This window comes from Callospermophilus lateralis, chromosome 17 (assembly GCF_048772815.1).
Source record: "Callospermophilus lateralis isolate mCalLat2 chromosome 17, mCalLat2.hap1, whole genome shotgun sequence".
NCBI lineage: Eukaryota > Metazoa > Chordata > Mammalia > Rodentia > Sciuridae > Callospermophilus > Callospermophilus lateralis.
In genome coordinates this window covers 35,442,538-35,465,574 of record NC_135321.1, presented here as the reverse complement: position 1 = coordinate 35,465,574, position 23,037 = coordinate 35,442,538, and the positions used below count along the sequence as shown (strand labels likewise).

The 23,037-nt window shown below is 34.2% G+C and overlaps 1 protein-coding gene across 5 annotated transcripts in view; it reads left to right on the top strand.

Annotated features, from left to right (window-relative positions):
- Nucleotides 1-22,789, top strand: part of Galnt1 (polypeptide N-acetylgalactosaminyltransferase 1) — a 114,344-nt gene extending 91,555 nt beyond the window's left edge. For 4 of the 5 annotated variants that reach the window (XM_077105594.1, XM_076836640.2, XM_076836641.2 and 1 more), the window contains 7 exons: nucleotides 2,167-2,337; nucleotides 4,798-4,915; nucleotides 6,587-6,767; nucleotides 7,951-8,090; nucleotides 14,644-14,742; nucleotides 15,146-15,280; nucleotides 21,708-22,789. In XM_077105594.1, the coding sequence (XP_076961709.1) occupies nucleotides 2,167-2,337; nucleotides 4,798-4,915; nucleotides 6,587-6,767; nucleotides 7,951-8,090; nucleotides 14,644-14,742; nucleotides 15,146-15,280; nucleotides 21,708-21,854 (991 nt within the window). In that variant the 3' untranslated portion in view covers nucleotides 21,855-22,789. The other variant, XM_077105595.1, reaches the window with a different exon arrangement.
- The last annotated feature ends 248 nt before the right edge of the window (nucleotides 22,790-23,037 follow it).

Sequence of the window (23,037 nt, the reverse complement as noted above, 5' to 3'; positions counted from 1 at the left end):
CCTTCATAAGCAAACACTATATAAAAGAAAAACTGTTGAAAGCAGCAGTGTGGTGGTGCACACCTGAAACCCAGCTGTTTTGGAGATTGAGATGGGAGCATCTCAAATACAGGCCCAGCTGGGCAACATAGTGAGTTTGTTTTTTGAAAAGATAGGGAGAAAAATAAGAATGCCCTGAATTGGGCTGTGGGTGTAGCTCACTGGTAGAGCACATGTGAGTACATGGGTTTGATCCAGAGCAAAAGTACATGGGTTTGATCTAGAGCACCAAAAGGAAAAAAAAAATCCTGAATCACCTCTGTTGGTATCATTAGAAATCTTAAATTTTGCAGTACAAGGGGAAAAAAATACTCTGAATTGCAAATGATATTCTTATCTGTGAAGGATAATCTGTATACAAAATAATAGAAATTATAAGAATTTAACAATATGGCCAAATATGAGAAAAGTAAATTGCTGTCTCTAAACCAGCAAGGAATAGTTAGAAAATATATAATAAAAACAAAAGATACCATTTAAAATAGTGATAGAAATCATAATCTGTACTTAGGATTATACTATCAAAAGATGCATGAAATATGAAACTACTAAAATTCACTAAAAAATAAATCAAAGTGAAATAAGGGAAGATAAGGCTTATATTCATGAATAGAAAAGTCATTATTGGAGGCTAGGGATATAGCTCAGTTGGTAGGGTGCTTGCCTCACATGCACAAAGCCCTGGGTTCAATCTTTAGCACCCCACCACACGCAAAGTCATTATCATAAAATACCAACTTTTCTCAAATTGGTCTGTAAATTCAATGAGTTTTCAATTGAAACCTCAGAAGAATATTTTTATTTTTTGAGGAACTTGACAAGCTGGTTCTAACATTTTCATGGAAATGCAAAAAAGAACAAAAATGGTTAAGATGGTCCTAGAGGGAGTAAGCATAAGGGAACTTGTTCTGCCAACTGTGAAGATTTATTTTAAAGCTATATTAATTATGACAATGACATATTGTTGTAGGAATTCATAAAAAGAGTAGTGAAAGGGCAGCCTCCAGAAATCAGCCCATTTCCACATGCATACTTGATTTAGATAGAGTTTATGACAAAGCAGGTGCTGATAATTACAGCAGAGGAAAAAGGGACTATGAAATAAATAGTGCTGGAACAATTGGTAATCCCTAAGGAAAATAAGGTTGGATACCTCTGCTTATCATACCCCAAATCAATTTCTTAAAGATTAAAGACTTAAATGTGAAAAGCAAAAATATACTTCTTTGAGGGTTTTTTTTTTTTTTCCTTTTTTTGGATGATGCTGGGGATTGAACACAGGGCCTCATGCATGCGATCAATTTTATGATCTTGTGGGAGGGAAAGATTTCTTAAATAAGATCAAAGGCTGGGTAGGATATTACATACTATAAAATTTGGCTAGCAAAGACTCTAGGGCACATTCCCGTAGAAAGAGCTGTTGTCATTCATGTGTGTTTTCAGACTTATTTTTAAAACCCCAAAATACCAGTTGAAAATCCCTTCAATTTATGGTCAACTAGTTTGTATGAAGAAATACAAACCTGAAGGAAAAGTATATTAATAATTAGAAAATGCAAATTTTTAAAATACAGAGATATTATTTAATGTTATTATATAAGAAAAAACATCCAAAATTGATAGCATTATGGGGAAGCTGCAGGAAGAAGTCTGTACATATGCATATAACAAGAAGGAATAGAGCCTTTAATTTACTAATCTCACTGCTGGAAGTTTACTCTTAAGGCAACAGTTAAAGATTGTATACATAAACATATTCACTTAGTATCTCATTGGCAAAAAAAAAAAAAAAAAAAAACTGTAAAGAACACAAATGTCCAAGAGTTGTTTATTAAGAAAATACTTTGAAATGACTATAGTCACTAAAAGTGTAATCTTAAAAACCTGTAGAAATAGTTTGCATTTTTTACATGTGGCATATATGCAAAAGTGTAAACGAAAAAGGGACAGAAGATTATCAACCAACACATAATCATGATGTTAGCTACTGCAGGAAGTTTTTTCATCCTTATCTTTAACATTGTAGAATATGTTTTTATTTTAAAAACAATTGGTGTATAATTGTTACATAACTATGGTAAGCAGCAACATTTTGAAAGATTTTTAAATTGCTTTTTATGATATTAGGAGAACAGTGGTATGTCCTATCATTGATGTGATCAGTGATGATACTTTTGAGTACATGGCAGGCTCTGATATGACTTATGGTGGATTCAACTGGAAGCTTAATTTTCGCTGGTATCCTGTTCCCCAGAGAGAAATGGACAGAAGGAAAGGTGATAGGACTCTTCCTGTCAGGTAACTAATCTGTTTTCCCTAAAGTATTATTGACAGAGGATTGTAAAGCTTTGGGAATCATATCGAAAAGATTATAAGTATAACTGGAAAAACATGAAGTAATTGTGTATCTTATATGTAGTTTAAGAGCCAATTTCATATATATCAATATTTTTAAAAGGAATTTTTCCTCCAATCAGTTAATAAAATTAGAACTTTTCCATGTATTCTAAAAATCTAACATACATGAAATATGATGACATATTATTTCATTTCTCTATGACCATTTTGAAAATGTCCAATCTGCTTTAATTCATTTGTTAAAGATAATAATGTTTAGCATAAATCAAACTGACCCTTAATGAATTGTGTCAGTATATAAAAACATTACTTAAAACTGGATCCTTGCACTACAAGAGAAGACTTTTAATTCAGTCTCATACCATCTGGATGATAGTTCCTATCTGGTAAGGCTAGCAAAACTTTTTCAAACATAAAAATAACTAGAATTAACAAAGTAACAAAAAAGATATCCATTAATTCATTTTTTAATTTTTATTTTGTTTCATATTTGACTATATATAGATTTTTTTTCCCAGAAAAATCTTTATGTAGTTCAGGATATGAGATCTTTGCACTTTCTGCATCATCTAGGATTTATCCCAGTTGCATCCACATGTTGCTTCTGTAGTATTTAAGAGTTCTTTCAGTTTCTTTAGGCTTCTGCTTTCTCCTATTCTGGACTTCTGAGGTCTGCTTTCCCATGGATTCAAGTCCAGTTCTAGCTAAGTTGAGATTTTTCACTGTGTTTTTTTTTTTTCTAAGCCAGCCTGAGTTCTTACCAGAACAAGGTACATTCCCTCTCTGTAGATGTTAGTTCAATTCAACATCTAAATTAGGGGTTCTTCAACAATTTGAAGATGATGGACTTATTTGAAAGTCTGATGAAAGACATGGGTCTTCTCCAATGGGAAAAGATGCACATGGACTTAGAGAAGATTTTAGCAGGTCAGGTATCCCTATACTAAACAGTAGCTCTGCATGTTGGCCTGTGTACTTTGACTCCTAATATTTTTAGCCTTTTCTCATTCTTTTTCTCTTCTAAGATCAAAATAAGTCCAAACTTTTTTTGGAAACAATTTTCCACATTAATAGGCAAGTGCTGTTATCTTAAGTAGACCATGGAATTAAATATATTTTAGGGCTATAGAAGTGACCAGTTCATCTTAAAATATAATCTTTATAATATCCTCAGACCCTAGTACTTAACTTTCTTCTTGCTGGAGTCTGTGTTATCTCCATACTCATTCTTTGTGGAAATAAAATGATTAACTGATACTCATTTTAAATAAATGAAATCATTTAAATAAATGAAATCTCCCTGAAATTATTCTTTATTATGATTTCTCTGCTTAAACCACTTACGCCCACCAACCCCAATCCCTTGCATACCTGGCGCAATGATTTGGGCTCCACTTTGGAGAAAACATACCATACTTGGTCAAGGTGATGATTTTATTAAGAATATTTAATGGGCTGGGTATGGTGGCACACACCTATGATCCTAGTGGCTTAGGAGGCTGAGGCAGGAGGACGAGAGTTCAAAGCCATCTTCAGCAAAAGCAAGGCACTAAGCCACTCAATGAGACCCTGTCTCTAAATAAAATACAAAATAGGGCTGGAATGTGGTCTAGTGCCCCCGAGTTCAATCCCTGGTATCCCCCCCCCAAAAAAAAGAATATTTAATAGAATCATTAAGATTTAATAGAATTATTAAATTATTCTGTTAAGCATAGGAAAATGGCCTTATCATTTTCATCCTATTTAATATTATGACTTTGGAGTATTTGCCGCCTTTTTGAACCTGGCATATAACTCTAACCTGAGTTCATATAGTCAACTCACTGCCTTTATAATTACTAGGAACTGTGTAATGTGTACACAGTCACATGGAGAGGATTATGAGGAATAGCTTCAGTTTAAGGAGTTTGAAGTGGAATCTAAGTTAGAATTGAGGACAGAGAAAGGTGCTCAAGACAGGGAACATCCTTAAGACTTGCACAGTGAGGAATATCTAGGCAGAAACTGACAGTGGGTCCAGCAAATAGCCTAAGCAGTATACAAGTCTTGTCTGACACCAAAAGCCCTTAGAAGCCTTTGAAAGTTTTTGAAGAGTGAGAATAAGCATTATTCTGTAGTTAGAAACAGTTACAAAACTATAGTATCTTTTAAAAACAAAAACTCATTGTAGTAGGAAAGATGGTGGAATGAGATGGACATCGTTACCCTCAGTACATGTACGAAGATACAAATAGTGTGACTCTACTTTGTGTACAATCAGAGAAATGAAATAACAAATTTATTCTATTATTCTATTATTTGTTATTCTAATAACAAATTAAATAAATAATTTTTTAAAAAAATTCATTGTAAATTTTTAATCATTAATATTAATGGTATAGTATTATGATTGAATTTCAGAACACCTACAATGGCAGGAGGCCTTTTTTCAATAGACAGAGATTACTTTCAGGAAATTGGAACATATGATGCTGGAATGGATATTTGGGGAGGAGAAAACTTAGAAATTTCCTTTAGGGTAAGTTCCTTTTGAAAAAATTAAGTCTTGTATTTAACCTCAAATATTATGCTTTGATTATTCATGTTATCTCTAAATAAAAAAATAAAATTGAAGTTAATGTGAGTTTAATCTGACTCCAAAGCCTTTGGCCCATAAAAACTTTGGGAATACTATTAAGGGTTCATTATAAACTATTTAAGCAAATAATACAATTAATTATCTTAATAGTCCAATTGTAAAATTACATAAGATTCCCTAATTGTTTTTAATTTCTATCATTTTCAAGGAAACAATTCAAGCTCTAAAAAATAATATGTAGTTTATATATGTTACTTTGGTACTTAACTGCTAAAACTTAATTTCATATTCTGTGATATACTTTTTGTCTTATATGAAAATTTTTCATTTATATATAATACCTGGTCATTTTATCAGCTTTAAATTTTTCAATAAAAAATAGAGTGCAAAACTTCTAAAACTGGCTCTAAATTAATTTAACACAGTTGACCTTATATCAAAACCATTTCATGTTCACTGAAATCAACATCTTTAGATAATGTTATATATTCTTCAGTAATTAACTCACAACACATATCTCACTATAGTAGAAACCATACTGAAGGGTACTGTAATCTGAATCCTTGAGTTCACTTATTTCTAGTGAATCCCTTTGCCCTCTTGTAAAAGGAGAGGGTTGGGCCCTAGATCCTCTAGGAGATCTATCCAGCTTTAACACTTTTTAGATCCTGGGTAAACTTGGAGATAGGCTGTAATAGTTAATAAAATCAAAACCTTTCAAAATGTGATTTTAATTGCAAATAGCTATATGAGATTTTTAATTTAGGGAGAAAATATATTTGAAAGGACAAGTATTTTGCATTAAATATTTGTCCTCATACTTGATCTTTTCCCCCTCTTTTGTTTTTGTTTTTACCACAAAACATATTATCACTATCTCCCTGAAGAACTTATGATGGATCTGATTCCAATTCCTATGTTCTGTCTAATGTACAAATAGTGACACAGATTAGAGAAGGGAGGAAAGAAAATCTGGCTGGTTACTACATGGTCAGTTTCATGTTTTGTTTTATTTTTAACCAAGAATCACATTAATAAACACATCATACACAAACAAAGCAATAGTATGTCCTTGTTAACGAGGACTGGTCGTAATTCTGATATTTGAATTTATGATCCTCTTATGAATCCTGGCCTGTGTTTAGAAAAATAAGTGTTCAACATCTTCTGTCTCTTCTGTATTTAGCCTTTAATCTATCTTTTCTGTGTTTTAATCTGCTATTTTTCGTTTGTTCAAAATTGATGATTGGAGAAACATTTGCTCCTGAGAAGCAATGGCTTTGTAATCAAATAACCACTGTTTGCCTGGGATTCTATGAAATTCCAACTATAAAACTCAATAGATGTCAACGGTTTTGGGGTTTTTTTTGTTGTTGTTTGTTTGTTTTTAAGAAAATCAATGTTTGATATGGCCTTCTTTACTGTTTTCAGATTTGGTAGTGTGAAGGTAGTTTGGAAGGTTTTTAACAGTAAATGAAGATTTTCCATTTAAGTTTAAATAAAAGCCAAACCTCTACTCATTTGAAAGGAAAATTGCAATGGGAAGACTAAGATTATCTTTTCCTGGATACTGAGCAATGTATTACATGGTCTTCTTTGCATTGTGTTCAGATTTGGCAGTGTGGAGGAACTTTGGAAATTGTCACTTGCTCACATGTTGGACATGTGTTTCGGAAGGCTACCCCATACACATTTCCAGGAGGCACAGGGCAAATTATCAATAAAAATAACAGACGACTTGCAGAAGTATGGATGGATGAATTCAAGAATTTCTTCTATATAATTTCTCCAGGTTAGTTTATTTTACATTAGAAATAAAAGGCTATATACTTTTTCCCCCGATTTATGCATTCTGAAGAGAGGCAAGAGGGTAGAAATGAAGCTTTGAGCATGAACACTTGCCCTATAATGAGGTCATGGTAAGAAGTAATGAAACCACAGTACAGATTGTGCTTGGCAAAGTGCCCAGTGTATCATTGGCAATAATACTAAATTATCATGGTCACTTTTGCCAGCCCAGGTGGTGGTGGTGGTGGTGGTGGTGGTGGTGGTTGGTGGTGATTGGTAGTGGTTGTCATAGTCTTCATCTTCTTCTTCCTGTTCTCCCGCCCCAACTCCTTCCTTCTCCTTTTCTTCCTCTTCCTCCTCCTCTTCTTCTTCCTCCCCTCTTCTCCTCCTCTCCTTTTCCTTCCTCCCTTCTTCTTTCTTCTCTTCCTCCTCCTCTTCCTTCTTCTTTTTTAACCTAACTGCAGTGTTTGACGTTTATTCTGTGATGTTTCAGCTATTTTCCAGGCTTGTATGACTTTCTGGATTCTTAACTTTTTTTGATAAAAAAAAAAAAAACAAAACAAAACAGTGTTTTAGCAGTATGTCATGATTATTCTCTGAAAGCAGGCTCTTGAAGCCATCTTTGTTAAATTGTCAAATATCACAAGTCCTATGGAAAGCTCTTGAACATGGTCTCTAGGAACATTTCTCTGCTATTCAGAGTTTTGTGGGAACTATTGTTTCATTAGCTATAAATCTGCCTGACATTGTTACAATTCTGTCCTCATTTTTCAGTTACCACAAGTCTAACAAATAGTAGTGTGTACAATTCAGTGACTTGTGTAAGAGAAACCTGACTGGAAACAAGTGTACTATTTATTATTTAGCAAAATAGATTTTGATATTTTTTTTTTGTTTTTCCAGAAGATATAAAAGTTTGATTCCCATATAGCTTGTATTTGCATATATTGTTAGTATGTATTTTATTCTCACATAAATGTAGTTTTCTTTTGAAAGATTAAAATACATTTAATGTCTTTTCCTTGTTTTATACGTTAGAGGTGGATTCATGGTATGTAACTATGTAATCATGTCACCTAAATAATACCACCTTTCTATTCAACTGTCTTATTAGAATCAACATATAAATGGATTTGTATTACTTGATAGGACACTAATAATTCAGCATTAATTATTTCTTTCAACAGGTGTTACAAAGGTAGATTATGGGGATATATCATCAAGACTTGGTCTAAGACACAAACTGCAATGCAAACCTTTTTCTTGGTACCTAGAGAATATTTACCCTGATTCTCAAATTCCACGTCACTATTTTTCATTGGGAGAGGTAAAAACATGTATTCTTTGTGTTTATTATATTCTTAGTTCCTCATTTAAAAAACCTAGAGATTAAATTTTTAATTTCTAATATACTTCAGAGTACCTTCAGATTAAAATTAAATAATCTCAAGTGTGGAAAAGTTCTTATTTACACAGTGTCTGCCTCATAAGTTGAAATATTATTTTGTCATGTTATATTTTATTAAAATAAGGATGCTCTGTCTTGTTACAATATAAATATCTTTAATAAACTTATTTTTTAACAAACTAACCCATTTACTTGATCACATACTCATAAAGCTTATATACTAGTTTTAGTCCCAAATCAAAGGTTAAGAAATTTTAAAGTCAAGATAAATTGTAAAGACTGACAGAGAAGTTTGAAAGATCATTCATAACATTGTATTTTTGGCAAATTATATCCTTTGGGAGTTGTAAGTCTTGGTTTGGGCAGGGAAGTTGGAAAGAATGTTGATAAACATGTTTGTTTCTGGTGATGCTTTTAGTTATTCTCTTAGAATTCAGCAGCAAATGTTCTTGAAATCTGAAGTAGTCTCTGCTTATTAATGCTTCTAATTAGTTAAAACAAATTAGTTAAGCTTTGAAGGTTAGCTTTTTATCCCAGAGAATTCCCATACTGTAAGGATCTCTTATAAGAGAGACTTACATTCTTACTACTTCTGTTGTAACTTCCAGGAAGGTCACAAACAACCATTTTGTATGCCGTCTTCCTCCAATGTCAATGGCCATCCATTCTGTGTTCCATCTAGACCTTGGCTTTGTCTAGGGATCCAAATAGGTTCTTCCTCTAGCCCAGAATTCTGATTGTTATTGTTATTAATCCAAAATGTTGACTCTGGAGGTCAGTCTCCCAGAAGCCTAAGTTCAAACTTTTCTTAGAGGCAGACACAACTGTCTTCACCTGTAGCCCTTTTAAATCCCTGTTCCTTCCTCCATTCCCAAGAAACAAGAACAGTTTTCTTTTTTGTTAATTTTCTTTTTATTCTCTGTTGTTGACTTCTTAGTTGTAATGCTTGTGTTTTTGTTTTCATAGTTGCTGTAGAGATTTCAGTATTCATCTCTGAAGTATCACAGTCTACCTTAAGTTAGTGCTTTCAACAGCTTGCAGTTTAACTGATGTTTTGCCTCTAGTTTTTAATGCAGAGGTGTTGGATTACTGTGTCCTACCAAGAAGCAGTGCCTTTCCTTCTCTTCTTTATTATAGTAGAACACTCCGAGTTTTAGGACTATAAAGATTTGAGATATCCTTTATTAATAATCTTGCAGTTTCTTCTGTTAAAGAAGTTGAAGATCCATGTTATTACTGCTCAAGTCAGTGATTTTTAACACAGCCCAATACTGGATTGTAAAGCAATTCAGCTGCTTTTGACCACCATTTTTTTTTTTTAATAGTCTGGGAAAAAAGTTCAAATTCGTATTGCTTACAGTAAAGTTTTTACTGAATCATGATGAGAAAATATATTTCTCAATGTCAGTTGCAATCAAAAAAGTTTGAAAGCCTCTGTCTTTTAAAGGATACATCACAATTCTTTTTTGACTAGGCTTATATTGTTGAATATGCTCACTATCAGATGTTTTCTATCTCTTAGCCTCTTCTTTTATTGTCCACCATTCTAGTAGATACACTTTCTTTTCTGCATTCTGTCCCTTTTACCCAGAGAACACAGGCCTCCTACTTTGCATAAAACAGCCATTATTTCTTTTTCTACCCCTGCACAGACTCCTTTGCTTGGAATTGGCTCATTTTTTCTGGGATGGTCTTAGCACTTAAAAGACTTACTTGTACATAGGCCCTTTGTGAAAAGATGTAGCCATCCTTGTTTTGACTCCATAGTTATTTGACTTACAGAAAAATTGTAGAAAGGGAAAAAGAAGAGTTATTCCAGTACCATAGGCATGTATTTGGTAGTCTCTGACAGGGATCAGCATTCCATGGCCTGCAGGCTAAGTCCACCCTGTTGCCTGTTTTTGTAAATGAATATGTATAGGAACATGGCCTTGTCCCTGAATTTACTTACTGCATTTAGTTACTTTTGCACTACAGCAGTAGAGTTGAATAATTGCCATAGAGACCATATGACCCAGAAGACTAAAATATTTACTTTCTTAAATATTTAAGAAAATATTTACTGAGCCCCGGAATATGCAGTCAGGAGCAATCACTGATAACCTTCCTTATCCTCATCTATTGTTACAGCTTGTGTTTGACCACTTGGAGCTTTTATTGAGGTATTTTCTTCAAATGATAAAATTAAACTTCTTTGCTTCCTTCCTCCTTTTTATCCCAAAGTGTAAATAATACTGTTTTGCTCCCACCTCTCCCCAAAAGTCAAATCCATTGGGTTAATGTACCTGAAGATATGTGTATAGTGTATAATCTTGCCTTTTCTGCTATTCTTTCCCTATAGCAATATGTTTCGTTAATAGGCTGAACCATCTGCAATTCATTGCAGGTCTTTATGAGCTTTTGATTATAAAAATGGCTTTTATAGAAAGAACAAGAAGCAAAATGAGGTGAAAATCCAACCTTTTATGATAGAAATTGATAGGACAAAATTTCCTTTTGAAAGGCATAGTAGCAAAAGATGACATGTGTGACCAGGGCCACAGCCAGGCCCTATCCTAACAGTTATCTTTCTAACACTCAGGAAGTAATCCCCTCCCTACTCTATAGGAAGTTGTCTCTTCTTCAGTTCATTCATTCAGAAATATTTATTTCAGCACCTATTATGTAATAGATACTATTTAAGTACTAAGGACATAGTAATGAATAAAGATCCTGCCCTTGTTGATATTACAGTCATGGGGGAAACAAGTTATGAAAAATATACAGTATATCAGATGATAGCCAGAGCCGAAAGAATAGAGAACAACTGGTAACCGTGGACAATGGTGCTGTTTTTTGTAGGGTAGTTGAGGTAGCCTTCTTATAAGGTAATTTACTGAGCAGAGATCTGAAAGAAGTGAGTGAGCAGGTCATATAAATTTGTGGGGAGGGGATATTCTGAGCACCAGTAACACCAAGAACAAACATTTCTAAGATGTGCATGCACTTGGCATATTCAGCAGGGAGGGAGTTGTCTAGAACAGAGTGAACAAGTAGAGGGATAGTAGAAGATAAGGTCAACAACATAATGAGGGTTAGGTCATACAGAGCATATAATAGTGAGGACTTTGGATTTTATTTTGGTGGGAAGACAAGCAATATGAGCAAACTCCTTTGAAAAAAAGATCAGATTGCTATGAGTATGTTACCAAACAAGGAAACATACTCTGATAGTCATCAAGGTGTGATTTGGAAGGTAAACAAACTAAAAAGAATTAATAGCATTGTAAGACCCCTGAAAAGTTAGCCTTGCACTGTATATACACCAGAAGGTGGGATAAAACCTTGAATGACTGGGGAAAACCAAAAAAGAAGTTAGCCTCTTCATTCTTTGTATTGAAATTCAGTATATTGCCTAACTTTTCAGAAGATTTGTACTTTTTTTTTAAGTCCAACAAAGGAGGCATTTGCCTAGAATATCCTTACATTAGCTAGTCTTACACTCTTGCACATATTTTTATTTATTTATTTATTTTTAATGTAGTGTTGAGGATCGAACCCAGGGCCTCATGTATGCAAGGCAAGCATTCTACCACTGAGCTACAACCCCAGCCCTCAAATATTCTTTAAAGTGTTGAATAGCCAACCCTAGTACCTATGTCCATTGCAAAGTAAACATTGAGGTGTTGCCGTCATTTTTACCCTCCATGTTTTCTTGAGAAAACACCCAATAGGTGAGGTAATCCACATACAGTTTTATAAGAAGAAGGATATATCCTCCAAAATTGCATCATCTAGCCAACCAGTATATAAAGCAACCCACCTGGGGCAAGCAGACATACCCTTCCAGCAGCAAAGATGTTACGAATTTGTTGAGGCAAACACACCTCTCTTCCTGCTAATATTAAAGCCACTCAAGATTAAAACTTCATTAACTGCCCTCTTCCAGAAACCTAATCTGCAGGACATCTCTTCACTTTCCCTGCCTTTTGGAGATTTGTCACCAGGCCCTACCTAACACTGGGTCTCTGACTTCCCATCTCATCTGGGACTCACTGCCACGTTTTACTGATATAGGCTATTTTTCCCTTACTTTTAACAGCTGATGGGAAGCTTCCAGTTCTTGTAGAAACTTCACTTTCTGCATCTAGTAGTCAGTAGTAACCCCAAGGGATAGAGATCAGCTCTCATTTCAGACAACAACCCAAAATTAGTCGTGAATACTATATCTATGATATAAGCTCTTATACAGATCTCAAAGAACAGTGCCTAGCAGAGTTAAGCACAGTTTATTTGCTATCATTTATTAGCAGCATATCACTTATAAAAAGCAAATGGCCAAAGTTAATTTATTATAAAATACTTAAAAAGTGATAAGAAGCCTTGTTATATTTTGGAGTATTGCATTTTTTTAAAAAAAAATGTGTTTTAAATTTGGTTAAAGAATTGTAAATAAATATTGGATAATAAATATTGAATTGATAAATATTGGACAAGTTAGTTGTAAGATTAGTCAGTTATTTAACAAAATAGCTATTTTGTTCGTTGAGAAGCCAGGGATAACATTGGTTCTACTCTAATAATCATTCTTGTCGTATGTATCCCCATTCTTCAGCAACTTTTACATCTGTGTTTGGAAGAAAAAAAATAAGAAAATCAAAGAATTGGAGAGTTATATTTTAATCAAAACTATAAGGAATAATTGATTTGTATGAATACATCATCTTGTCATAACTTGAATTCTTTTTCAAGTAAGGTAGCCATCATCATCAAGTATTAATTGATCTCCAACTGTGGTATAGGAAGATTTGCTCTATGCAAATCTGTGTTTAATTATAAAACCTATTATTTCTTATTAAGTAATGAGTTTCTGAATTTAAATAATAGATTTAAAAGATGATATGAATTGGCCAGGCACAGTGGCACATCCCTGTATTCTCAGCAACTTAGCAAGACCCAATTTCAAAATGAAAAATAAAAAGGGCCAGGGATGTGGCTAAGCAACAGAGTATTCAATCCCCAGTACCAAAATATATGTGTGTGTGTGTGTGTGTGTGTGTGTGTGTGTGTGTGTGTGTGTGTGTATCCACATCCATATACGCTTGTATGTATATGAATCTTGTAGTAAAAGAATTACCACACACTAATGTGATATATTGCACTCAGAAACAAAAAAAGACCTTGGGATTTCCAACTTGAATATTGGATAAGTTGTAAGATTAGTCATAATCAGGAGAATAGGGAAAGTTTTTTGAGGAATGATAATGAGGTATGTTTCAGGTAGCAATTCTCAAGGTGGGATGGGAGCATATTAAAATATTGGGATGAGGAACTATTAATATTAAAAAGTTGAAAAATCTGTTTTGAATAAAGTGAATAGCCACATGTTGGTAACTAGTGATAATGTAACATTGCAGATTCTTGCTGTTTCTGAATCAAGCTGTACTGGACTCTGAAGTAGATACTTTGATGCAGTGTCTTACATAACCTCACTATAGGGTTGTTAGACATCACCCCCACGTCCCTCTGCTAACCATGATTGCCATTACTGATTTTAAAAGGTTTGGGCCACTTGGATTTAAATCTGGGTCTCCTGTGCCAGAGCCTCAATTCTTATTCCTGGCTGCCTGGGAATAATAGCTGTACTTTTATGTATCTGGCCTTCTTAGTGCCTTATTAAAATATTGGAATAATATGTAAACCATATATTTGTTTATAAAAGTAAATGACATATTTGTGTTTTTAACTTTAACCCTACTTCATCACACAAAATTAGATTTTTCTGTCTACATAACATGACAAATGTAGTCTATCACACCTCTCCCCCTGGCATACCTGCTAACAATACCATGCAGGGTAATAGATTTAGGACTTTCAGGTGTCTGTTAATTTATCAAGTGCTTTGAAGCTGCAGTGATTTAAAGAAAGCAAAGTGTCAAGAGGCATTGCTCAAAATATTTCTCACAAGTCTGATGACTGATTTAAATTCCTTTTGTGTAATTGATAAATGTCTAATGAAAGAGTAAAGTTTGTATTATACTATACCATACCTAGGCTTCCAAAATAAGCCAATTTCCAAGTCTTTGACTAGAAAATGCCCATCTTAAGTATCCAGAAAAGTCATCAGAGTAGTTACCAAAAGTAATATAATATGCTTGTCTTGATTATTATTTGTGTCCTTAGGGAGTTGTTACATTGTTTAGCTAGAGAAGACTTTATTAGACTAAATACAAATTCTAGAGAACATTAGAAGAATGAAGGGAAAAGAATTTAAAGGATTTTCCCTCATAAACATAGAAATTATATATATTTCTTTTTAGACCAAAGAATTTTAGGTAGCCAGTTACTGATCCTCTCCAAACCACCCCAACCTACCACCTTTATATGGGGAATCCATAGTATGGGGAAAACTTAAATTGATTTTTTAGTGTATGTGTGTTTATCTGTCTAGTTAACCCTTCTAACTTCTGATATTTCCATTGTTGTCCCATAGATACGAAATGTGGAAACAAATCAGTGTCTAGATAACATGGCTAGAAAAGAGAATGAAAAAGTTGGAATTTTTAATTGTCATGGTATGGGAGGCAATCAGGTGAGTATCTTAATATTAACTTATAAAAAGGAGAATTTTTTTAACTCTGTTTTTACTTTGCCCTTTTTATCTGTGACATCATTCAGGAAATATTTTCCTGTAACAGGCCCTTTGTGAGAACTATATTAACATTGCTGAACACAAAATTTATTTTGCGCTTTCTAATGAAATTATACTCCCTGCCAGCACACTTAGTGTATGCAGAGAACTAAGGCCATTTTTACTTTTTTCTGTATAAACCTGGTGGTAGCTTTTATGAGTCATTTAAGTCTCTATTAATTCAATAAAATGCAGAATTGTGTATCTTAGAATATTTTTTTCCCTCCTAGGTTACTGAGTATATGAAATACTGGCTAATTTTTTTTTGTTATTAAAGCCTACATGTTTCCATTTTGTTTTCCAGGTTTTCTCTTATACTGCCAATAAAGAAATTAGAACAGATGACCTTTGCTTAGATGTTTCCAAACTTAATGGCCCAGTTACCATGCTCAAGTGCCATCACCTAAAAGGCAACCAGCTCTGGGAGTATGACCCAGTGGTAAGTTACCTATCCAGTAGCCTCTAGGAATAAAATAATTAGACTGTCACTGTCATTAAGTATGTTTATATTCTTCATAGCTACAGTGACTAATATCAACTAATATGGTTAATATGGCCATTGGAAATGGCCTGAATAGTCTCTTCTGGAATGATGTTTGGTGCATGCTATTGCTCTTTTGGCTGTGCCTGCCCCATGCATTGAAGGATATAGAGTATCTCTGGCATGAGGCAGAAAGTGCCAGTGGCACAGTCATTGTGACAACCAAAACTTTTTTTTTTAATCATTGGAGAACTTAATTAAATTTTTTTTCTTTTAATTAGTTATGCATGACAGTAGAGTATACTTTGACACATCATATATAGCGGAGTATAATTTCTCATTCTCAGATTATATATGATGTAGAATCCCACTAGTCTGAAAAACCTCCCACTTTTAAGTTCACTGGAAAATTACAGTGTGTTAATTAGGCAATATGAAAACTACTTATAGTAGCTTAAATAAATAGGCATTTATTTTTCTTATGTAAATCTGGAGGTCAGTGGTTTCGGGTATAGATTCAATGGGACATTGGTGTCAGGGATAGCATAACTATAGTATTATCAACTTTCTATATGGCCAGAAGATGGTTTCTGAAGCTCTCATTGCCACATCTCAACTCAAAGTAGAAAGAGAAGGGAAGAGGGAATGTTTCGCTACCACATATGTCTCTCTTACTCAGGAAAGCAAAAGCTTTTTTTGCAACCCTCTTAGCAAACTCTGCTTATTTCTTATGGGCCAGAACTTCATCCCATAGTGACCCCCAGCTCAGTGACAAGGAAGAGCTAGTCTTTATAGTATGAGATTGCCAAGTGACAAAGATTGGGAATGACTGTTGTCTAGCTATCCTACACAGTCTACCACAACAGGTATTTGAAAAGTAAATATTTGCTTAGAAATATAAGAGGCTGGAGATGGGGTTTTTACAAAGAACTGGTTGTTGAGTGTAAAGTTTTAAAACTTATGAATCACTTTGCAGAGTTTTTTCCTGAGATTAAAAATTCAATGTCATAGGCTAGTTTCTCCCAGAAGCAGTCTGTAAAATAAAATTTAGTGTTCAGATGTTTATTAGAGGTCACTTTTTGAATCAATACCTGTGAAAAGGAAAGGGAGAAGGCAAAATTGGACAGAAGGAGAAGTCAAGCTGCAGTACTGGTCCACCTCCAGCAGCCTGAGCTGACTGTAGTAGGGAGCTCTAGAGGGTAACAATCCATCAGAATTATCCTGCTTCTAGCTGCTGAAAACATAACAAACTAGAGAGAGAACAAAATATTTATCTCAGTAATTTATAAATGTAAACTCAAAATAATGAAATCTTGGATTTCAAAGGAACCCTAGAAATAAAATCCAGGACACTGTTTTGTGTGAGTAGAAACTGAAGCCCAGAATGGAACTCAGTTGCCCAAGGTCACAGAACAGGTAATGGTATAAACTAGATCTCAAAACTGGGATTCTATATATATATATATATATATATATATATATATATATATATATATATCTTTAAATCTTGTTTATATTATATATTACATAAATTTCATAATGTAACACCATCCTCTTTTGCTTTGACTACTTACAGTTGAAACCCCATTATATCTAGGGATCAGGGCAGGAGGTGGGCAAATTATTTTTTCTAGCTTATATGTAGACTTTTTGTAAAAATTAATTATAACTTTTATCCTCTTCAAAGATTAAAGGTAGACATTTGTCACTTGCCTGTTTAGTTGCCTTAATTGAGCTTTCTCTATGTGGAGTCTACTCAGTATTAGCTGGGTTTTTTGTTGAGTCCTAAGATGACAAAGCTCACAGTGTCACTAGCCACAGAGCTCTTCACCTGATGTCAGTTACCAGAGCCTTATTTGGAACAAGATTCTTCACCAGAGTCCAGGTCTCTGGGGGGCTGTTCAACTGAATTATGAGAATTTTATACTGTTGTTAAACAGTTAAATAATCAGTACCAAACAGTAACCCAATTTGTTTCAAGTTTATTTGAATTATACTAGATAAATGAAATGCACATTTTTAAAAATTGGGATTTGAAAAAGAGAATTATCCAACCAAATTTTTATTGTACTTAAATTTCTTTCTGATTTTAATAATATTGGCCATGGGCCTGAGGAAGAATGTCAGTAGAACAAGCTTTGCAGGGAGTTTTGGAATGTTTGAGGTTTTTTTTTTTTTTTTTTTTTTAATTGTAGTACATTATATTATACATAATAGTGGAGTTCATTATGACATATTCATACATGTACATAATTTGTTCCATTTTATTCCCCAGTACTTCCCCTTTCCCTCACCTCTTTCCTCCCCCCAACCTCCCTTCTCTATTCTACTGGTCTCTCTCCTATTTTTGTGAGATCCCTCCCTCTTTTTTTTTTTTTTTTCAATTTCTTTTTTCTGTCTAGCTTCTCGCATATGAGAAAATATTCGATCCTTGACTTTGTGAGTTTGGCTTATTTCACTTAGCATAATGTTCTTTAATTCCATCTATTTACCAGCAGATGACATAATTTCAGTCTTCTTTACGGCTGAATAAAATTTCATTGTGTATATATCACATATTCTTTATCCATTCATGTGTAGGTGACACCTAGGCTGGTTCTATAACTTGGTTATTGTGAATGGCACTGCTATAAATATTGATGGTAGGGCTGGGAATATGGCTCAGTGGTATAGCATGCTATGCCTAGTATATGTGAGGTCCTGAGTTCAATCCCCAACACCACACATGCACATACAAAAAAAGACAAGACTCAAACATTGATGTGCCTGTATCAGTATAGTATGCTAGTTTTAGTTATTTTGGATAAATACCAAAGAGCAGAATAGCTAGGTCATCCCGTGTTTTCATTCCTAGTCTTTTGAGGAATCTCCATTGTGGTTATGCTAATTTACAATCTTACCAACATTATACAAGTGTTTCTTTATCCCCACATTCTCACCATCATCTATTATTTATATTCTCTTTTTAAGAATTTTTTGTTTTAATTAATTACACATGACAGTAGAATGAATGCATTTATGCACTTTTATATATTATACATAGATGATGATTGCCACTCTAACTAAATGAAATGAGATTTCAGTGTAGTTTTAATTTGCATTTTCTTGATTACTCAGGATATTGAACATTTTTTTATATATTTGTTGGCCTTTTGCATTTCTTCTTTTGAGAAATGAGTATTTAGTTCATTCCCTGTCAGAAGCGTAACTGGCAAGAATTTTCTCTCATTCATAGGCTTCTTTTCATGCTCTTAATTTTTTTCTTTGCTGTGCAGAAGCATTTTAATTTGATGCCATTCCACTTATAGATTCTTATTGTTATTTACTGAGCTTTATTTATTCATCATTTACTGAGTCTTATTAAGGAAGTTGATGCCTGCATTTATATATTGAAATGTTTCCTGCATGTTTTCTTTTAGCAATTGAGAAGTTTCTAATTCCCAGTTCTTGTCCATTTTGAATTGACTTTTGTGCAGGGTGATAGGTAGGGATCTAGTTTATTCTTCTACACATTGATAGAGGCTGTTATGTTAAAAAGGCTCTCTTTTATCAAATATATGGTTTTGGAACCTTTTTCAAAGATCAGATAACTGTATCTATGTGGATTTGTCTCTGTGTCTTCTATTCCGTTGGTCTTTATATGTGGTGTTGTTTTTGTTTTGTTTTGTTTTGTTTTGTTTTGTTTTGTTTTTGCAATACCATAGTGTTTTTGTTCCTGTAGCTCTATAGTATTATTTGAGATTGAGTATTGTAATGCTTTCACCTTGTTCTTATTGCTTAGAATAGTTTTGACTACTCTGGGTCTTTTATTCTTCCATATGAATTTTAAGACTTTTTTCCTAGTTTTATGAAGAATGTCATTGATTTATTTTTTAAGATATTTATGTTTTAGTTGTAGTTGGACACAATACCTGTGTTTTATTTATTTTTATGTGGTGCTAAGGATAGAACCCAGGGCCTCACACGCACTAGGCAAGCGCTCTACCACTGAGCCACAACCCCAGCCCTGTCATTGATATTTTTTATTATTTTTAATTCTTTTTTAGTTGTTGATGGATATTTATTTTATTCCTTTATTTATATGCAGTGCTGAGCATTGAACCCAGTGCCTCACCCCTGTAAGGCACAAGCGCTCTACCACTGAGCTATGATCCCAGCCTGTCATTGGTATTTTGGTGGGAGTTTTATTAAATCTATAAATCACTTTTTTTTAATAATACAGTCATTTAAAAATAGTATTAATTTTGCCTAAGAACATAGAGGTCTTCCTACCTTCTAATGTCTTCTTTATTTTTTTTCTTCAGTGTTCTATAATTTTCATTGTAGAGATCTTTCACCTCCTTGTTAGATTTATTCCCTTGTTTCGGTTTAAGGCTATCATGTATGGAATTGTTTTCCTGACTTCTTTTCATTGGGTTCATTATTGGTGTATAGAAAAGCTATTGATTTTTGTATGTTGAATTTGTATCCTGCCGCTTTGCTGAATTTGTTCTTGTTCTGCATTGTTTATGTGACTGCTTTGGCAACAGTGTGCATGCAGAGCTTCAGCAGTCTAGTATATCGGGCTGCTAGATTGTGTTCATGGCTGCCCAGGGTGTAGCTAGGATATTGTTTTCTAATAAGTACCATTTGTCAAGTTCTTAGTCCAGACTAGATAACACTTTGTGCACATTTTCTCATTGTTTCCTCACAAAAGCCCAATGAAGTGAGTACTTTTGCTCCCTTTTTATAGTGAGAATACTGAGTGTCAGAGAGGTTGCTTTGATGACGAGTTACTTTAAGTTATGCTTCAGTTGACAAATCCAAAATTCATTCCAGGAATGTCTTGACTGCTAAGGCCACCTTATCAGCCAATAAATTACACAGCATCTGTGTGAAAAATTAAAACATCCACTCTTTTTTGGTTCTGTTTTTATGCATTTATAGGAATTCAAAAGTCACTGAACCTAAATCAGTGTGGATGGAGACATCTGCAAATGTATACCATCTTTTGCCAGTTCTCACTTTGTTTTAACACAAGAATAGTGAATGACTAGAAGCCAAAATAGTTATATAATCATTACATTTTGTTTTGACATAGGTACAAAAGAAAAACTTCATGAAAATGAGATGTTCCAGATAAAATAATTATTTTAAAATTGTCAGCGAACCAAATAAATATGTTTGTTGATGTTCCACCTTTCCTTAAAGTCATTTGAACTTATAAAATAACTTGAAGTTTATGCCTGCCACAACTATTCTGAAGACCTTAATGTGACCAGAGTACATTATCAGAGTCTGGATCATTTTAACTGTGTATCTGTTAACTCTCTTTCCTGCCTTTTTGAAATTATCCTAAAAATCAACAAGATAATACCAATTACAAAATGTAAATGAGTAGATACGAAGATGCATAGCTTTATCTGTCAGCCATTTGTTTAAATACCTTCTTTGTAAGATATTATATAAACTTTGTTGTCTCAGCCTCACAGAATCTACTCAAAATATGTAATCTACATTTTAAAAAGGAGGAAGGCCAAGTTACCCAGGCTATGAACCATAGACTAACTCCAAGTTCCTGTGTTGTTCTTGTGTACCACACCACCTGCCTTAACCACAAGGCTAGTCTTTTCTTGGATTGAATATAACACAGACTTAAGATTGCTTGTACCAAATCGTAGCCATCCCAGTGTTCATACAACTTTAATTCTGCAAAAGGACCTAAATTTCTAAAGCTTGAGATTTGGAATCACAGAATTTACAGGAACAGCCCTATCACAGGGAAATGAAAAAACTTTGAAATTGCTGTTTGGAAATAGGTTGGAGGATCCTAAATTAGGAACCAATCTGGTCTTCCTTTCTTTCATTTCTTTCTTTTTTTAGGGAAACCAGAGTGCACATTCACAAAAAGAGAAGTTTCTCACAGTTTTACGGAACTTATGCCAGAATTAGGGCTTAGAATTAGGTCATCTTCCTGCAGGTCAATTGTGCCCCACTGAACCAAATGGATTTTCTCTCCCACTTAGCTCTTAATGCATCTTTAAATGTGCACATTTTCTCTGTTGTCTTTTAAATAATTTATACTGCCCACCAAAAATCTTTTCTACAGACAAATTTAGTAATCACCAAAATGATAGTTGAAGCTGGATGTGATGGTACACACCTGTAATCCTAGCAACTGGGGATGCTGAAGCAGGATAGCAAATTTGAAGCCAGCTTTATCAACTTAGGCCCTAAGCAACCTAACAAGACTGTCTCAAAATAAAATAGAACGAGGGAAGTAGCTTAGTGATTGAGTACCCCTGGGTTCAATCCTCAGTTCCAAGAAAGGGGGGGCGGGGTGTGATGTTTTCCTTCTCCACTTTCATGTTAAGATTTCTTTTTTTTTCCCCCCTGTCATTTTCAGAAATTAACCCTGCAGCATGTGAACAGTAATCAGTGCCTGGATAAAGCCACGGAAGAGGACAGCCAGGTGCCCAGCATTAGAGACTGCAGTGGAAGCCGGTCCCAGCAGTGGCTTCTTCGAAATGTCACCCTTCCAGAAATATTCTGAGACCAAATTTTTAAAAAAAGAAAAAAAATAAGGATTGACTGGGCTACCTCAGCATACGTTTCTGCCACATTCTTAAGTAGCAAAAAAGGAAAGTGCTTTCCTCCTCTGCGGGATATAAGATTATCAGCCATTAAAACTCAGACTCCTCTAGCTTTTCACTAGCTGTGAACCAGCCTTCCTGTCCAAGGACGTGAAACTGCATAGTAGTGAGACTGTGCACACTGATGTTTACAAGATTGAAAGAGTCTTTCATCAAGAATCATGGAAAAGAATATTCAGACAGTGAAACAGTCAACAAAATGTGCTATCTGGAGAGCTGCACCTTTTATGGTTTGCTTGCACATCAGTAATTTCTGCTGAGTGTGCTGTCAATGAAGAGATTACCAAGATTTTTTTCCTGATTAGAACTGGTAGCCAGTATATTAAACATTGACATAAAAGCAAATGAAAAAGAACTGAAACCAGATACAGAATCATGAAAACAACATTTTTACATTAAAAAAAAACTATATTAAACAGGGTTTAAACAAAATTAAAACAGAACTATGAGAAGTACAATTTGTTATAGTATAGTATCAAATTTCTATATAGATTTTATACCTCAGTGGGGAAAAATAACTGATTCCAATGACGTTCATTTTATTTTCATCTGTGATAGTCATGGATGCTTTTATTTTCCTTGGGGTGCTGAAAATGAGCTGGGAGAAAAAGCTCTTTGAACATAGTTTTAATTTCTTTCTACAATATTTTTATTTGATTTGTGGGCTGTGGAATTGTGACTTTTAATTGCCTTCTAAAAAATGGAGAATTAACATGATGCCTGGTCTCAACTGAACAAGTTAGATATCTCAGTTGTTCTTGGGTCAACTGACTTACAGTCTCAGTCTTCTGTCTGTTTCTCTCCCTCCCTCCCTCCCTTTTCTCTCTCATATTCATTCTCTCTCTCTCTCTCTCTCTCTCTCTCTCTCTCTCTCTCTCTCTCTCTCTCTGTCACACACACACACATTCTTACCACATTTTCACCTTCCTAACTTGATTCAGCTGATTATGCTTAATACCCAAGATTCATACTACTGTACTACAGATTTGTTTTCACAGCAATAAATCTTCAGTTCTTTATGATTCCATTTAACAAAAGGCTTTCAAGGAGTGGTTTATAATTTGGGTATTTGGAGATAATATA